This window comes from Enoplosus armatus, chromosome 3 (genome assembly GCF_043641665.1).
Source record: "Enoplosus armatus isolate fEnoArm2 chromosome 3, fEnoArm2.hap1, whole genome shotgun sequence".
NCBI classification, from domain to species: Eukaryota; Metazoa; Chordata; class Actinopteri; order Centrarchiformes; family Enoplosidae; genus Enoplosus; species Enoplosus armatus.
In genome coordinates this window covers 8,142,077-8,160,871 of record NC_092182.1, presented here as the reverse complement: position 1 = coordinate 8,160,871, position 18,795 = coordinate 8,142,077, and the positions used below count along the sequence as shown (strand labels likewise).

The following is an 18,795-nucleotide window of genomic DNA, read 5'->3' as shown; positions in this document are numbered from 1 at the left end:
AAGGGTTTGATACTGTATATATTATTTCCATAAACTATGAGGATCCTTAGAAAAATATTTCATTTAATGCAGCATTGTACTTATACAAAATTAAACAAATTGCACAAGAAGAAGTTATTTTTCCACTTTGAATGTGTCGCTACTCCAACTGAAAGACTCCCCATCTGTCAACCATTATCACCAGAGTAGAGGTTGGTCATGTTTTCTACTTTTTGAATAGAGTATTGGTACAACTGTATAGTCTCGTCTGCATACTTTTATAGTATTACAATCTTTCACACTCTCTATGCTTCTCTTAATACTTAGAAGAGTCCAGAATATGATTCTGTCGCTCTCTTGAGCTTTGTTGACACCCTGAGAATAAATCTTTTGTCAACACAGTTCAAACATTTCTGATCAATTTAACAATTTCGTTTCATTTTGAATGTATGCTGACTCTAATTTAATTACTTTATGTCAGTTTTTTTTTTACAAGGATCAGTTTGTCCTCTAAAGTGAATAAAGTGAGTAGGTGTCCCATAATAATAAATGTATTGAAAATAAACTATGTAGGGCTCATGGAAAATGGCAAAATACAAATAGAAACGGGATTTTTTTAGCTGTCAAACCATATTACAATCATTGTCTTTGTATAATATATAGATAATATATATAGATACTAATACAAAACTTAGATTCTAAAGGTGGCATGCTTGAGCAGGCAGTGAAGAGAAGAGAGACTAGGCCTGCCCCTCCTTTCTTAGGATTTAAATGCTTTCACTTTCACTACATGGAGATGCAGTTTGGAGCAAAGAGGCTCTAAACAAGTCCTCGTTTTGACTGGAAATTTTGCATGACTGAATGAAAGGCTTAATTAATGAAGAGTGATTGGCAAATGAAGTTAAAGAGATCAGATTTGCAGCATTTCTGGGGGAAAAAACAGAACAGAGTGGAAGAGTTCTCTTTCCTGTGTTTCTTCTCTTCTCCTCCACTCCTCTAATGCCCGAGCCCTCCCTCTGCTTTCTCTCTTCTCTTCGCCTTGTTCCTCTGCTCCCCAACCAACACATAACCATGCTTCCCCCTTTCTCTTACATATATTGTCTTCTTCCTACTTCTTCTCCTCTCCTCTCCTCTCCTCTCCTGCCCTCCTCTCCACTCACTTGCGGTCATTATCTATCATCTCAAACAGGGCCTGCAGTAGTCGGTCATCTCTGTGCCTGTATGGCTTGGTGTTGTAGAAGCCATCAGTGTAGTCACTGTAGACACTGTCCTCAGGGCCCCGGTACTTGTTGATCATGTCCAGAGCCTGGTACAACGTCTGAGGGGGGAGCCTTGTCGCAGGGGGAGAGAGGCTCCGGCCCGGCTGCTGCTTCCTCCAGGCAGAGGAGGCCCTGACTACGGACTGGGGCTGCTGCAGGGCAGGGGTCTGCCTGTTGAAGGCTGTCTGAAGTAGACGCAGCAGGGCCAGGGAGGGGGAGTAGGGTGGATTTGAGGGCTTTTTAAACTCCTTCTCTGGGTTGGACGAAAGGGAGGTTTTTGCAGTCTCACTCTTTGGAGGTGGATAGGCCCGTGTGGGCTCCTGAGTCACCAAACAGACAGAGAGGTCACATGTTATACATCCACAGGTTGTGCATCTAAAGATAGACAACATAACTGTGTTCTTCTCTGTTTAATTTAGATTAAAGAGAAATGATACATCTTATTACAGTTTTATGTGTTAAAAAAACAATGCAGTCCTGGAGCACCTGGACTGCAACTTATTTTTTTATTGTGTTGGCTCTATACTCTGGCACAATAGATCTAAGATTAAGCAATGACTGCCATTGTACTTTTGGACTGTGCCAACATTGTGGTGATATAAAGTGCTACACTCTTCATTTTTCAACAAATGTGGATGTAAACACTCTCAAATTCAAACTGACAGTCAGCACTCATTGTTTCAATTCAAATGTCCTAGAAAGCACATAATAAACAGCCATAAACAATACACAACAGTTCACTGCACAAACCACAACACTGCATTGTATATGTAATCTTTCAAATAATCTGTCACATTTGCTCTGTCCTTGGATTCCTTTCAAGTGATCACATTTTTATCACAAATCTCATTATTGTGACATAATTTGCATTTGTAGGAGGGACATTGGGTAGCTATCATGCACCAATGTTACGTTACAGATCAGACCCAGACAAGGTTCAAGTCATCGCTTTGCAATCTAAAACACTACATAAATCCCTTTGTATTGATCAAGTCTGTAGATTTTACTTGAGTTTTTTGTAATTATGTACTATTGGGGGTCATATAAGTCACTATTGTGGCATCTCCTGGTTGGATTTGGTCAGTTGTGCTTTTTTGCACCTGTAATCACACCCAACAGTGATGTCACAGAGTGCTGACACACCATGGGGTACACTGCTACATCACTGCAGCAAGGTGAGTAGTGGGGGTCAGCAAAAGCAAGATTTTCAGTGGGTGTTAAGGTGCTCTTTAATGACTGTTAGGTCTGTCACATTTTTAGGTTAGGCTTACACAACATATTACCTACTATCACCCATTCCTTTCCTCTACATCTAAACAAGGCTTTTATGTTGTTATTAACCATTAGCTTTAAATGATGTTGCTCTGTACTCACCTCCATCATGTCGTCCATATGCTCCACACCACGGCGGTCATTCTGCACAGCGTTGTAGGGGATGTACACTCGGGGTTTCTTCATGTGCTCTGGCTTCTCTGACGTTCCGTGAAGGATCAGCTTCCAGCTCAAAATCCGACCCTCGTTCTCCATACGGCCCGACTGTCAGGGGAAACCATGTTGGTTAGATCTCAGGAAGAACCGACAGAAGCTCAGCAATCATATAAACCAGCCAACACCTTGGTTACAGTTCATACTCGAATACACGCTTTAAGTGTTCCTAACTCCTTTATGTGTGTAACAGAGTACTTCTTGCTTTTACTGCATGTAGAAATGTGAAAATAAATTCTAAATTCGAGCTGAGGAAGGCTGCTCTGTCACCAAACATGTGTGTAACTCACAGTATCTGTGATCTTTAGGGTCCATGTACCGGCAGGATCTTCTCCCCACGTATGGACAGACATGAAGTCCCAGTTTCTGAAGCCATTAGCGGATGTGTCCCTCTCTCGCTCAGCCAGCAGCACTGTACTGGTACCTGGGGGAAAATCCAAAGGGACAGATCAGTTGAGAATGTATTTATTTCACTCAAATGTGTGTGTGCCTGTGTGTGTGTATGTGCACGTCTCTAACCGGCTGGGGAGGTGAGGGTTATGTGCAGGTCCCCTCTCCTGGTGTATTCAATGCTGGCCTCCACCTGTACATGCTCCAATGAACGGACTGCGTTCTCCTGCCCCACACAGGCTTTGGTTGGAATCTCTATAGTGATCTCTCCTGCTGCTTTCAGCTCCCTGTGGGACGCATTAAAATAGCAGGGAATGAGACACACAAACAGCTCTCCCTGTAGCTCCCTGTCAGTCTGGGAAACAGCAGCGGGGTGGAAAAAAAAACATATTACTGCTGAACCTGCAGCACACATTACTTATTACTGTGTGATACTTCAATGACAACCCCGAAATATTTAGCACATCACAAGCATACATAAGATGCATAGACAGATTTGGATTCCTTTGGTCATTCATTTGCAAAAACAGTTAATCCCCATTTCTATGAATGAAAGGATTTCCGTGTGCAAGCTGGCATAAAGCTGGAGGGGGGTTGTAGACCACTAAGCATTGACGGAAATGTAGAGCCAAATCCTCGGGATTAGACAGGGATGTAGCAAGATAATGGGGAAACTGGGTGTTGGTGCTATTGAGTCTCATAATCCAATGCAAATTGCAAAATGGACACTTAAAGAACGCAGAACTCAGTTGGTCTTAGCTGTGGTCTACTGGTGGAACAATGTGAAATTAAAAAGTTGTCTCAAGCACAAAGTATGGCGGCTAATCTTTAGCCTTCGATTTTCTTGGGTCATTAATCCATAAAGGAATGCCAACAATCTGGGGAGACATCAGAAGGGGGGGGGGCTCTTTCCTTTGAGTTTCTGTCTATGTTTGGCAGCTTTTTGGATTTAGATATTTATCCCATTGTTTAACAATTAGCATTTATGAATATTCAGAGTTGATGACTGACCTCAAATTTTAATCCCCTCAGCTGTCATCATTAAAAAAAAAAACAAAAAACTTTAATTCATTTTGATTCATTTTAATGGCCCAGAAAGCATTCAGGGGCTTAAGACTTGTTATTGTCATGACTCCACTCGAAAAGCAACAGATGCGTCTTTAATGACACAGATAGTTTGATCTGTTTGCTTTGTAGGACCCAAAATGTCAGGACAAAAGGAAATAAAGCTCTCTGTGACCCCATATATGAGAGAGCTAGGTCCATCATTGAATAAATCAGTGGCCAAAAAGTCCTGGGCTGCAGAGATTACATGATAAACAAAAATCAAGAGACAGACGAGCTGTGGGACATTCACATACCTGGGCTGGAAAGAATCATCCCTGACGATACATTGCTTCTTTTCAGGCACATGCTTCCAGGTGGCCGGGTCAGCGAGGTCCACCAGGGCTTTAGCGTTGAGAAGGCCAAATCCGAAGCGGCTGTTGACCATCAGCCCCGCTCCGTTCCTCTTCCAGCCTGGATTATTGGCTAAAGGATCGAACTCTGAGGTCCAGACCACAATGTGCTGTAGGTCTCTCCAGGTCAGATCTGGACTGATGGAGGGAAGATGGACAGGGAGCGTCAAATGACATTAAATCCACTTTAAATTGCATTTAGAATATATGCAGACATGCAGATTGTGAGTAACAGGTGTTTAATTTGCATTGTTGCATACTTTTGTTCCAGTGCCAGGGCAAATATTCCAGCAGCCAGGGGGGCCGAGGCCGACGTTCCAGTGTGAGTCTGAGTGCACTCGTTGTGCAGATCAGCGCTGGTCTGAAAGTGTGACAGTGAAAAAGAAATTAATTGAATAACATCACATGTCCCTTGAAGCTACTTACTTGGCATAATTTAACATTATGCCAGTTGTGACATAACATAACATAACATAACATAACAGGTTTAGTTGCTTACAATCCTCTGGTCGGTGTAGTCTCCACTGCTGTATGCTGTAGCCAGAGTGGAGGAGCACTTCTCGGCGTACCACGGGGACAGACCCTGCTGGGAAGCACTACTGATCGAGATAGTGTAGATGCTGTCTGTGTAACCGTCACAGTCGCAGTTATCGCCCTGGCGGCCACCATTACCTGATGCCCAAACAAAGATAGAGCCTTTCCCACCACGGCCCTGCAGACAGACAAGACGGAGAGAGAGATCAGATGCTGCCTTGTAGCTCACATTGCAAACATACTACTGCTGCCATTAACACTGTCGTCGAATTTAAAAATATCAGGGGAATCGTGTCATGATATTTCGTGTAATAATTCTCCAGGATAAAATAGACACTGTCCAATGTAAATCTTTGCTAACAATGACCAATGGCATTTTGTTATTATGCTTTATACCTAGCAGCTAAACACATTGGCCTTATTGATTATCCGACTCCCATCACAGCTGCAGATAATAGCTCCCATTAGGAACCTCAGTCTGAGATCACATCGGCCAAATGTGAGTAAAACCTGTTTCGTCATTTACCTTCTGGATCCCGTATTCAAACGCCTTTTGGGCCAGGCGGCCAGGGCCCTCCACGGTCTTGCCGTCATCGTTAGGTCCCCAGCTGGCACTGTAGATGTCCACGTGGTCTGGATTGAACCCAATAGAGCTGGCCTCGATGGCATCAGTCACAATCCCATCCAGCATACGAATCCCTGAGCAGAGAGAGACGGGGATATTATAGCACAGTTACCCTGTTGATTATTCATCATGTGCTGGTACTGAAACTCATGGACATATCAATAAGTTACTTCTTAGGGAGGCAGTGAAGTTGATGTGAAAGAAAGCAATTTACTCGCTGATCACAGTTAATAAAGAGAAATTGACCAAATTAAAGGTATTAAAGCCCTTAATTTAAAGGTAATGAATATGGCCAGCAAGAGGTCAGATTTTTTCAGATGCAGGTGCTGAACCAGCTGGTCACCCTTGGCCCTTCAAATGTTGTCGCCCTAATATTGCAAATCATTGTTTAGGTGGATTGGAACTCAGTAATTTTGGAGAGTGACGTTATGCAACCATCTGTTGTAAAACTCAGCTCTCCATCAGGAAATCTTCCTTCCCTGCTGGCTATAAATAAAGTAAATCAAAATCCAGGGATGTGCAGCCATGGTATCTAAAGGCAGTACTTTATTCATTAGTACTGAAAGAAAGGCTTTCAGAATCCATGCCTCTATTATTTATTACTTTATACATATAAACTGATATCATCAATAATCATTTAAATCCCACACAACAGCACAGTTGCAAGTCACTATTTTACAACACACAATGTGTACACAGACACAGATTTAAATAACATTTAATGGGATGTTGCATGCTTAAATACACAAATAGTAAAAATAATATAATAATAAAAAAAAAAGCTCTTACCTCCAACCTTGGAGTTGTATGCGACTCCAACACCACACTTATTGTTGTCTGCCTGCATGGCGATCTCCCCAGCACACCTGGTCCCATGTCTATGAACAATTGACATATATAATATACACTTTAAATTGAAACATTCACTTGTGTTTCATCAAGTCAGAGCTGTATTATAGGGTGTGGTTTTGTATATACTATACACTTGTAATAAAGACATTTTATGTCTTTATTGTCTTTACAACATCGCAAATGTTGTTTTTTATACGCTGCTTTTGGCAGGAACTGTGAACTGTTTCACCTGCCCTCTTTATTTCATAGGACGCAAAACTCATTACAAGAAGGCAATCAAACAAATGCTGTTTGATTGCATAACTCCTCTCATATAAGGCCATGTTTAGAGCAGACAATATTGATCGCGATGACAGCGTCGTGGAGGTTTTCTTCCGGGTTGTGTGGTTCTGCCATTATTCATCTGGAAGAATAGGCTTTGAACTGTTGAACATACTGATAACAAAAGAGCACAGGGCTGTTGAGAGGAGAGAGTGTGTGTGTGTGTGTGTGTGACAGCTAGCAGAGGGTGAGTCATTAACTTCAGGTATGGTCAGAGAAACACTCGGTGAGGACAAGCTGGAGAGGCAGTAAACTGAATCCACTGAAAGAATCTGCTTTGACCATGTTCAGCTTACTTTATGCTTATTTATTATTACATAGTAAGAAAGCCCAAGCCACAAAATGGTTTCATAAAAAAAAGGAAAGGTCAGGTGCTGTCAGAATGTTGCTTCTCAATAGTTTACTCACTTGTTTTCATTGGTGGAGTCGTATCTGGGGAAGGGGTCTGGGTCATTGTCGTTGAAGTCGTAGCTGGCTGCCGCATCCTTTAAAAACAACAGACATAAAATGGTGAGGTGACGTCAGCGTACGTCAGCAAAGAAGGTCTTCAAACACACATTTATCAGGGCCGACCTGCTGTCATGGAGACACATATGATAGGTGACAAGAGGAAGGAGTGATGTGACCAGTGAAACAACACATTGAATGACTCTGAGGGTGTAAGCTTGTCAACAGATATCTTTTGAAACAGTCAGATTGTTTGACCATTTTTGCCTGAGGGTCGTGTCATATAGTTCCACAAACTGCAGGTTTAAATGCTACAGTGTGTACAGTCTGTCTCTGCTTTTGTCTTTCCCATCATTCTCCTGCACTGGAAAATATAATAAAATGTACAAATTATCATTAGGAATTACCAAAAAGGAAATCATAATTATCAGCTTCCTTGCTGTTTCTAAAGCCTCCTTTCAGTTTGTGGTTCCCAGTAACAGCTTTAATATCCGATTGAAATCAGATGCCTGTGACTGTCATTTCAGTGTCACTGCTATTAATTCATGCAAACGCACGCTGCTCATATTCCTTGATTGTTAAGGGTGAGCGTCTCAGTTGATTGAGCCTCCTTGATTAATCAGCGTTAACTTAATTACAGTGGGAGTTGTTTCCATCAGCCCTGTTGTCACACATTATTTCCTCCTCTCCCTCCCACCACCCCAACCCCTTTCTTTCTCTTGCACTGGCAAGGAAGCGGCGGTGGCTGGCTTCTGAGAGCAACAGCGCTGTTTGAAACCAAACCACAGATGGGGCTTTTTAAGGCTTTTAGAGTTCCTCTCAACAGGAGAAAGCTATGCCAAAATGAAACCTCGCTGAGCTCCCATTCAGTCATGCTCGCTTTCATCGGCTTGTAATTATCTGCATCCCCCTTCAGACTGCCAAACATCTTATTGGAGGAATGCTTTCAAATCCTGCGTCAAGGAGTGGAGTCACTCACAACTAAACACATCTCTCAACTAAAAAAAACAAAAACCTCTTCGGGAGGCAAACATTATCTGATAGAAGATTTATCCCAGTCTTTATGAATCGCCTTGTAAGGTGTCACTGGCAGCGTTGCTATGGCAACGGCAGACCCAGACGTCGGAGGCTGTCTCCATGGAAACGGTGTCTTACGTAGTTGGAGTAGATGTCTGTGTGGTTCCACTCCAGCCCGTCATCCAGAACGGTGATGACCACTCCTTTTCCTGTGATGCCTTTCTGCCACACGGGGATCACATGCAGGTCCAGCTTTGGCAGCGAGGAAGACGTCCGCGTGTCTTGCTGGAAGACGGGGACAAAATATTGCAAAATTACACATCAGCAATTCAAACACAATCGTGTGTAAATCATCTCTGAGCACTTTACATCTAAATGGGCTCCTTAAGTATTATCATATATAGTAAAGTCCTCCAGCTTGCTCCGCTGACCTTTACAGAAATTCATTACTGGATTGTTGGCTTTTCTTTTGTCGAGGCTCGAGTCCACTCCCATGGCCACTTGTAGGCAGATTGCTGCTAGGGGGTCATAATGATAAGGGCTTTTGTGTCATCCAATACAGCAACTCTGCTGATTGATTTAACCCACAAGATGCCTGACGGTGCCTAGAGATGTGTTGAGGCTTCAACCTCCAGTTCTTCTGCCTCGACTCACATTCTATCCCCCTGTCGGATTATTTAGAAATCCATCTCCGAGGCTATAAAATATCACACGTAGTGGGGCTGGGGGGGGCGGGGGGGGGGGGGGGGGGGGGGGTGCGCGCAGAGCCTGTTTTAAATGGAAAATCAGCAGGGAGTGGGGGAGAGTGAGCAGGGCTGATGCCTGCCTGCCTGGGGAAGAGTATGATTCAGAGCTGGAGACAGCTAAGACTAAAAAAAGAACTCACTTTGCTCTTTCGCTCTTTGCGCATTATGCACAGACACTGCAGAGCGCCACCCCAAGACGTGACTCATCCCTGTGATGTATCGCCTCTTTCTCTCTCTCCTTGGCTCCCACTTTGATTCCCTGTTTTCACCCCATCCTCTCACCGGCATCTCGCCTTCACCTCTGATTCTCTTTCAACAGTGACACTTCCAGTCTCAATGTAAATACACAGCAGATGTTCCACTTCCACACAGTGTGTTTCAATGGTAATTTGCTGGAGAACGACCAGTTCATATCTACAGTTCTGCTTGTTTTGGTGGAACACCAAATTACTCACTTGTTGATGGTGGTGGCAGCTGAGGGGGCTCTCAGCGGCCTGCCATGCATGGATTTTAATGGTACACAGCAAACACGCACACAGCAGCTTATGCAAGTCTCTCTGCACTGGTCGCGTATAAAACGAGAGAGTGGACACGCACACACTCACAGAGATCCCTCGATGTACAATTAACACAGACTGACTCTAGCACAGCCATGGATACACACACTCTCTCGCACACACACACAGTCATGCAGGCAGGAGGAATTTCAAGCTACAAGTATGAGTCACTCCCTGATTAAATTATCAGGCTGTCACCCACTCATGATAGATAAAGGCACTCATCCTGTTCCCTCACTCTACTGATCACCAGGGCTGCCAACGTCACTGTCTTCTAACCCTCTACCCCTTTGCCTGATTATCATACGTATGTCTTCATTTGCAAATACTAGAGGAAAAACAACAGCACAACATAGTGGTGACACCTGAAGCATTTTTCTCTTCTCAGTGTTTTACCTATTTCTGCATAGCTTTGTCCTTCGCTGAACAGACAGGGAGGATGAATCACGACGCTCTGCATGAACTGTAACGTGGCCCTTGCGTTGACACAGACCCGGGCTGATGTGGAAATACACTAAGCGGCACTTTAAGGCCAATTCCATTAGTGTCATCATCCCTCACTGGCAAAAATGATTCATCTCAATTTATTTTCTTATTCCCCACAAGCGCGTGACTCATGTTCGCTCAGCGCAGGTGCGGAGAAGTGGAGGCTGAGAGGACGTAATGTGAATCTCCCTCTCTGAACCGAACGCGCACACAAAGACTGATGCAACACACACACACACACACACACACACACACACACACACACACACACACTTCCTTGTTTTCTGTCAAGAACAAATGGTGGTGATGGTGACTGGAGCTGAAGATGATGGCTTTGCTTCACTGAATGGGATCAATTTAATAATCGATCAAGCTACCATGATTAACCTATTAATCCCAGTGATGTGGAATGATGTATGGTGATATGGTGGAATCAAATTAGATTAATAGAAAGTAGGTTAGATTAGTAGATTAGTCAGTGAATTGAAAAAATAATGAATAATGAAAATAAGTTGCATCCCTAATGGAGTTACTTGGTCTGGTATGTATATATATATATATATATATATATATATATATATATATATATATATATATATATATATATATATAAGCAGCATCAAATAGTCAGACTGTAGTGTGTATGTACTGTGGTCAATGGGACAGTCGCTGAGTTCATTCTGAGCTTATGGATCAAAATCAGTAAAGATGTCATTCAGAGTGGCGATGTCGTGGGTCGGCCGGCGGTCAGGATAAAGTGAATGTGTTAGTAATGGATCTGGAGGGGGGATGCACAGCTGTGACAATCTACTGTTCTCTACTTGGCCTCAGTGGGCTAAAACATCCCATTCAGGGTAAATTGGGACTTAATGCATGGTGCTCTGCTCTCCTCCATCCTGCTGGATTATCATCTCTCCACCCCTCTCATCTCCACACTGACTGTGTCACCAATTAAGCAAATGGCTCTTTTGGCTAGAATTGCTTGATAGCATGCTTTTGTTTCATTGTTTTCATGCAACCCCCCCCCCCCACTTCAGATAGCGGAAAACCTACCTACCTTACCTGTTTTTTTTTTGCATTCCTAACACTTGCATTTCTGCACACATGCATGCGTACAAACGGACTGACACATCCCATACATACATCACATACTGCGCCACACACACTCAATGACCTCCTGCTACAGGCATGAGGTCCCTGTGAGGACAGAGCAGTGGACAGTGTAGAGCTGTCCAGCACTCGCAGGGCTTTCAGAGAGTCTCAGGGGAGAACAGGCCAGCTGCATGCAAACAGAAGGCTCAACCAGACACAAAGTACACAATGACCAGTAGACTGCATATCAACCTAAATCTGGGGTTTACGGAGCTCTGGAGAGTACACAGTGTTCAAATATTTTCTAAAAATATTATAATTGTATATTTTCCCCCCTGGGGATCAATAAAGCATTTCTGATTCTGATTCTGAAAACGTTTCTAAGACGTCTTTAACCCAGCAAGAACTAGATTCATTTTTGAGCTACTTGTTGAATTTCGCATGTACTTTCTCAACTAAAATCCTGTGGCAGACCAGCTTAATTTGCTGTTTTGTGTGACATTGAAGCCTTATTGGAGACTCACCAGGTACCACTGCTGGTTCCACATCGGATCATCAAACAGCTTATCCACTGGGCAGTCCCTGCACTCCCTGAGGGACGCTCGCTTGTTGCGACGTTTCTCGTACTGCTGCTCTGCCCACAACACCTACCCATGGACAAGAAGAGACATTTGGCTTCTTTAATCTTCTCCAAAATGAGACAAAACGATTGCTTGCAGTCAGAGCAGGACAAGCTCATGCCTGAAAGTGGCCACTCACCCGATCATCCTCCGACAGCCGCCTGGTGATGTGGCCGGCGCTTCGTTTCATTCTGCTAGGATGATTGCGGTGTTTGAACAGGAAATGGTCTTCCAGGGCCCCAATCTGCAGAGAGGGAGACACGAGACAAGGATGAGTATTTTACAGGAAATGACATAATACCAGCATCTGGTCGCTGAAGCTTCCCAAATGGTTGAAATGGTTGAAAACATCTCTACAGCGTTACATCTCAATATCTGCCCTTTGTTTTATCTGCGATACAGTTTGTGGTGCTTTTTATTAAGTACACATAGTATTTACAGATTTCATTTCCATTAATTCCTATTGAAAACAAACATTGTACAGGGCCTACAGATGTGTATGCTTTTCTGTGGATGTGTTACAGGCACTTTTAGGGAAAATAAAGCATGTAATATCCACATGGACAACATTTTTGATGACATCTAGCTCTTGTTCTCTTGTTCTTTTTGAAAGTTGATGTTTTTATTGCAAATCATTTCGGACAAAAGTGTCTAAACAAATATAATATATGTAATATGTAAATTAAAGACTAAGTTTGAGTGATTGTGGTTCTGACACAGCGGAAGAAGACAGCATACAGTGTGTCTCCTGTATCCATGACACCTGAAAGCTCAGTTAATCATTGGCCACAGCTGTTCAGAGCTACAGGTCTCACACAAATGAACGAACCATCCCTGTAATTCAGGCTGAACCCTGATGTGTTTGTGTAGGAGAAGACAGCATTAGTCAGTCTAAACTGCCGGGAAAGACAGGGATATACAGAACAAGGGTTAATGAAAACCCCAGCTATCAGGAGTGTGTCAACAGTGAGTCATAGATTGATTAAATCCTTCTTCTTTCATTTAGCAGGGTGCTGGAGAAAAAAAAGCAATGTGTGCTTTTGGGCCATCATAAAAGCAAACGAGCTTCCAGACTAATGGCCTTATCAAGCAAAGCAGAATAATTGATACAGCTATTGCCTCTTCTCTCAGTTACAACACAGCTGATGATGTAGGCTGCAGGCTTCATTAACATTTCATGATCCATTCTGCTTTTATGGTTTTCTGTTTGGTCCCTGTTAAATTAGATGTTTGATATTAAAATGAGTTTGCTATCACACCAAATACATAATAGCCATTAAAAACGGCCAATTTTAGGATCATTTGAATCATTTTTTTGTTCAAGTCTGAACCTGAGCTTTGCTTCTGGGAGCCCCTCCGGGGCGTTGCTGCCTACCTGTCGGACCAGCTGGTAGTCCAGCTCTTTGGCGATCCCCTCTGCAGCGGCCAGTCCGCCTGGGATCTCCACTGCCCACTCGTTCAGGTACTGTCTGTCCCTGTAGGAGGACTCCAGCGAGCGGGGAACCACGGAGGAGAGGATGGCAAAAACACAACACATCACCGCTGGACGACATCTCACTTCCATCTCAGAGGAAATTCAACCAGATGAAAAAAACAACAACAACACTAACAGCTTAGATGCTCCAAAGAAAAGCAGCCAAAAACCTGCAGGTACCTCCTTGTTTTCTGTTTATTCCTTAAGAAGAAACAGCTGGCTGAGATGGAGGGAACGTGAAACTGCGCGTTATTGGTCCGCCAAGGAGAGGAAATACTGGTGATGGGGAGGGCTGGTTTGTGTGCTGTGTGTGTGTGTGTGTGTGTGGTCGCGGTGGGGGGTGTCCACACGTCAAATTACGGGTCCTCTGACGTCAGTTTAACGTCTACCTCTCTGGTAAGATGTGAGTTCGAGTCCCTGGGGGAGAAAGTCTGAACGGGAGGAGGGGGGGGGCTAAAAATACCCCACTGTTTGTCCCTGGAGGGGGGAGGAGGAGCCAAGGGGAAGAAGCACAACAATAAAATGAAGCCTATGTGATCCTGTAACTGTGCTTACTTATAGATGCTTATCATCATTATGATTATCATGAGGCGGATGTCGCGCAGCGTCTTTCTTCACTGCATCCTCCATCCGTTACTCTGCACGAGACAGTCCATGTAACATCTCCTCTGCTGCTCTGTGCCAAAGCTTATCGATAGAAAAGAAACAACAAATGAAACACCTCTCTGTGTCCTCGGGCTGCGTCCACGTGACCAGGACAGAGAGAGAGAGAGAGAGAGAGAGAGAGAGAGAGAGACAGAGAGAGAGAGAGAGACAGAGAGAGAGAGAGAGAGAGAGAGAGACAGAGAGAGAGAGAGACACAGAGAGAGAGAGAGAGAGAGAGACACACAGAGAGAGAGAGAGACAGAGAGAGAGAGACACAGAGAGAGAGAGAGAGAGAGAGAGAGAGAGACACAGAGAGAGAGAGAGAGAGAGAGACAGAGAGAGAGAGAGAGAGAGAGAGAGAGAGCTTTCAGCACCGCGGACAGCTCCTCGTGCACACCGCAGATGCCCATCAGGAGGTGAAAGTGACACCAAACACTGGGATGGGAAGGAACTGAATTATATTATTAGGTATTTAAATTACATGCAAGCAATGGAGACAGTGCAAAAATATAAATATAAATAAGATGGCTGAATTCCATTTAGCTGCTTCAGTTTCAGGGTCCTGGTGTGGTGCATGCTGGCTCACTGTCACACTGTCTGCTGTGACAAAGACTAGTTGTGCATTGATTCAGGTCTGAAACGGTTGTAGTGTCTACTATCAAATTTTGCTTGACTTGAAACTGACACATTTATGTTTATATATCGACTTGATGATAAGAAAATGGTTAATTACACAAAATTGCGTAAGTGAGCTATTCACATTGTCAGATGTGTGATATCAGATGGAAGTGACATACAATATGAACACAAAAATATGCAACAGTTGTAGATATAGTGAAAATGGAACTCAAAGTATGCATAAATATGGAAGATTGCTGACAAAAATACCCATATGTCACACACTCACACATTCATTTTATAATGCAAGCCGCAGTCCCAAAAATATCTATCTACTGTATGTGAAATGGGAGCGATGATTGTAAATCGAGGACAATAGAGATAATAGAAATAACAGAGACAATAGAGAGGAAATCATGCAATGTTGGGAGTTATGGATCAAGACCAATTCCAAACTGAAACCACTTTTAGTTAAACAGCATCAGGGTTGGTGGATTTATGAGGAGCTCATTTCTCAAATTGATAAAATTATAAATGTATTTTGTCAATGTGCTGGAACATAAGCTGGTAAACCATCATGAAACTAATATAATTTAAAGCAGATAGGAAATACCGTCCTTCATTCAAAACATCTGCATTTAATGTACATTGTTTTTTCATGTAGAAAATAACGTGTCCTGCGATTAAAATGTCATCCTAAATCAAACAGTTTTTTGCAAGCAGTTGTTCAAAGGTTTTTTATGACAATTATATTGCCAGCATCAGATGCTGGTTGAGTTGTTTACTGATGGAAACAGTGGATCAGCGTGCTCTGGTTTCACGTGTGTACGATGATTCAGAGATAACGGTGTCGTAATAGTGGATGTTATTCAATGGGGGTCAGTTCATCTCAAACAAATGGTTTAAATTAAACGCAAACAAACACAACAGGAAGATCACTATCATACAAAAGGACTCCTCAGTTTAATTCAGATGCACAATATTTGTCTAAAAATAGAGTGAGCTTGTTAGTAAGTGTGAGTTAAACTTGTCAGAGCTGATAATGACTGATACCTTTTGTCATCTGGCCATGTGCAAACAGGTCTGCAGTATAATCCACATTTACCTAGCAACAACTGTTTGCTTTGGCCAAGGTACTCACTCAGGCACACGGAAACACCCAGCTGAAACATTAACAAGATGGACCCTCTTTGTTGCAGGAGATCATGGTTTCATTACAGAGCAGTGAGTCTTTGCCTCCATTTTCATTGATTCTTGGCATCCTCTGCCCTCATCTCTGAGCTGAGTGGCCTGAGATCAGTCATCCGGCCTTCCTTATTCCACCGAGAGAACACACACATGCACAAAACCAATACACACGTTGGTTTCGTCAAAAAGAGGTCAGAGGTCTGAGTGTGTTTCGTCAGCTAATTATTTTTCCAGCTCCAGAGACAGACGGTGAAGGAAAGCTCCTGCTTTTAGCCGGCTGATGACGCAGATGAAACTGCAGCCACCTCAACAGACAGTAATTCAGCCAAAATCAATTAGGTGTGGCAAATAGATGTAGAGACCTCAACTGCACTTCCCACTGATCTCAGAGTTCATCTATGGTTCAGTAGCAATTGCAGTATTTTGTAGCTTCTTGGCAATAAGTTGTTGTCAGGTTTTGTGTGCATATTATTTTCCAAATTCCAAATAAATTCCGAGTAATGAAATAATATTAAAATGGTTTGACAATAAAATTATGTTAAAGTCTGTCATGCAGCTGTAGTCTAATATGATCATGAAACACATTATTGTGAAGTAAAAAAAGACACATTATACCAGGGAATGGGATTGATATGCTCCCATGTCACTCAACAAGGACACATGGTTGCCATGTCAACAAGAGCGACAGGAGTTACTGTAAAATAAGATCTGTAGAGCACCGATGTTGATTGATTGGTCCTAAACTGCAATAAAAACTGCATCAGACTGTGAGTGTTTTACAGAGGCACTGATCAAACCCACTGAACTGCCCTTTAAATCCTGCTCAACATCCCAAAGTCTACAAAGATATGAAACATTTGGTCTGAACTTTGTGGAAATGTGCATAAAATTATATTATATTAAATAAGATACAATACTCCCTTGGCTTTGATATCACAGCCATCACAACATGCAATTTTGTATTGTGATGGAAACATCATATAGTTTCACGGACGTAGTGGATCAAGCAGAATATGTATTTGTCCAAGAGGCTAAACAAAAACAATTGTCTGCAAATAATAAAGTAAAAATATACTTAGATCACAATCACATCGTTATTCAATACATTTAGTAGAAGGAAATGGTTTCTGCCGCTAAAGTTGAAAATAGTAGTAATAAAAAACACTGATCTGTCACATCTTACCTAAAGATGTGCTTAAAAGTAATACAGCTCAATTTTCAATCAAATCTTGAATGCTTGTTTTAATTTGCAGTGAACTCTGATAAAGGTCACTGATCCATCCATCCATGTTGCTCTTCTAGTGACAGCTGAGTTGTAACAGTAGATTTAGATGGTCATATTCTTCTCCCAGCTGCCATTGAGAGGCCAGTTATTATAGTGAAGAAGCAGCAGGAGCTAATTCAGTCTACAACATTGCATTGTTTGTTCAATAACTCGCTGTATGAATGTTGCAAACATAAGTAACACTGGAAACAACATCAGCAAAGGTTAAGAATCCGTTTCATTCACTCATGTCACCAAAACTCAACCCACGTTGTACAAATGTCACCTGTTATCAGAAGATGCTGTAAAAATGTCGTTCGCCCAGATTGGCATCACTCTGCAGGTGACAGACTGGTCATTTATGTGGGGATGTGACGGAGTTCACACTGTTATCAGGAAGTGTGAAGGTCAGATGGACTCCGTCTGTGAAGGGCATCAGAGCGATGGACCCTGTCGATGCTCAGACAAGTCACCACGTCATCCACGCTGTTTGACGGACATCAGGGCTGTCTGTCCTGGGAACAGAGATAAATGAAAAGTCTTTGTGCTCACAGGAGGCAGATCAGACAGGAAGTGGGCCAATCAGAGCTGAATCTTTTGTGTCTTCTGCTCTGGTTTCTGTCAAACCCTCCACGATACAGTATCAATTCACATGTCAGTCAAATCAGTATTGTTGTTCTGACGACTGGTTATCTTTTAACAGACAACATCATACATATGTTATTCATCTTTTTGCAGAAATCTTATAGACATAGTCTGCTCATAATTATGTTCAAAGCGCTGGAAGTTACCCTTGCATAGCTAATAAAATGAAAACAGCTTTGGGAAGCAACAGATGGGGATAAATATGCGTATTAAAGTCTCATTTCGGTAATGATTTCTAAATAAAACAGAAAAATAGTGGTTTGTTATGACACACACTGTACATATTTTACAATTCCCATAATGTGAGCAGAAATGCTAATTAGACTGTCATAAAGACGTAAACACAACAATATGGAAAAATCAAAAAAACAGTTGATGTGCGTGTTTGACCTGGACAAAATATTATTATTATAAGATGTGGACGTATGTGACAGAAAGAATTGACTCAAAAATAAATGAAAGGTTGTTTGGGTTTAGACGTCAGTAGATTATTTCAGACTGTAGAAGTATCACCACTGCATGTGATGTACGAATTAAGAAGTCTGGCATTCCCCTCACCTACTGTGTGAAAATGCAGGTGCCACCTCAAGCTTATATGTCACTTATCACAAACAAACATAAACATAAAACAGACAGAAATATGTAAGCAGCATCTATAAAAAATAATTACACTGGACCAGCATCCAGCTGTGCACCTCTAAAGACCAAGTCTGTGTTATAATTAGGGCTGAAACTAATTAATCATTTCATTAACCTGCTGATTATTTTATCGATTGGTCTATAAAATGTCCAAGGAGACATCTTCATATTGCTCTTTTTGTCCAACCAACAGTCCAAAACCCAAAGATATTCAGTTTACAATGATGTAAAGAGAGAAAAGCAACAAGTGTTTTTAACTGCCCAGTCATTTTGGCTTTGTATTTTAACATCAAATCACATCATGTCAGCCATGAGAAACTTGTCCTTCTCCCCTGAAACATATTGTTAATTCTATTAGATGTAGGGGCCCGTGGGGTGTGGCGGGATGAGCTAACAGTGGTATTAAAGTGCTTCAGTGTTGTACATTTGTTTTACACGAGACAGAATGACTGAAT

The 18,795-nt window shown here is 42.4% G+C and overlaps 1 protein-coding gene across 1 annotated transcript; it reads right to left on the bottom strand.

Moving 5' to 3' along the window:
• Positions 1–1,135: 1,135 nt before the first annotated feature.
• On the bottom strand, positions 1,136–13,431 carry pcsk1 (proprotein convertase subtilisin/kexin type 1). The gene is made up of 15 exons (XM_070902442.1): positions 13,243–13,431; positions 12,007–12,111; positions 11,772–11,894; positions 8,505–8,651; positions 7,311–7,387; positions 6,519–6,607; positions 5,631–5,803; positions 5,070–5,282; positions 4,831–4,931; positions 4,475–4,708; positions 3,243–3,400; positions 3,014–3,147; positions 2,613–2,774; positions 1,383–1,558; positions 1,136–1,331 (listed from the first exon to the last, which is right to left on the bottom strand). Exons 1-15 carry the CDS (start codon positions 13,429–13,431, stop codon positions 1,136–1,138), a joined length of 2,277 nt encoding a protein of 758 aa, XP_070758543.1.
• Positions 13,432–18,795: the final 5,364 nt, after the last annotated feature.

Bases quoted from the DNA above. Each gene is read 5' to 3' on its own strand.
- pcsk1 (XM_070902442.1), bottom strand. From the start codon at position 13,431: ATGGAAGTGAGATGTCGTCCAGCGGTGATGTGTTGTGTTTTTGCCATC. The intron at 5,804-6,518 runs GTAAGAGCTTTT...CTCTCTGCTCAG, and splicing joins ATACAACTCCAAGGTTGGAG to GGATTCGTATGCTGGATGGG. The intron at 5,283-5,630 runs GTAAATGACGAA...GTCTGTCTGCAG, and splicing joins TTGAATACGGGATCCAGAAG to GGCCGTGGTGGGAAAGGCTC.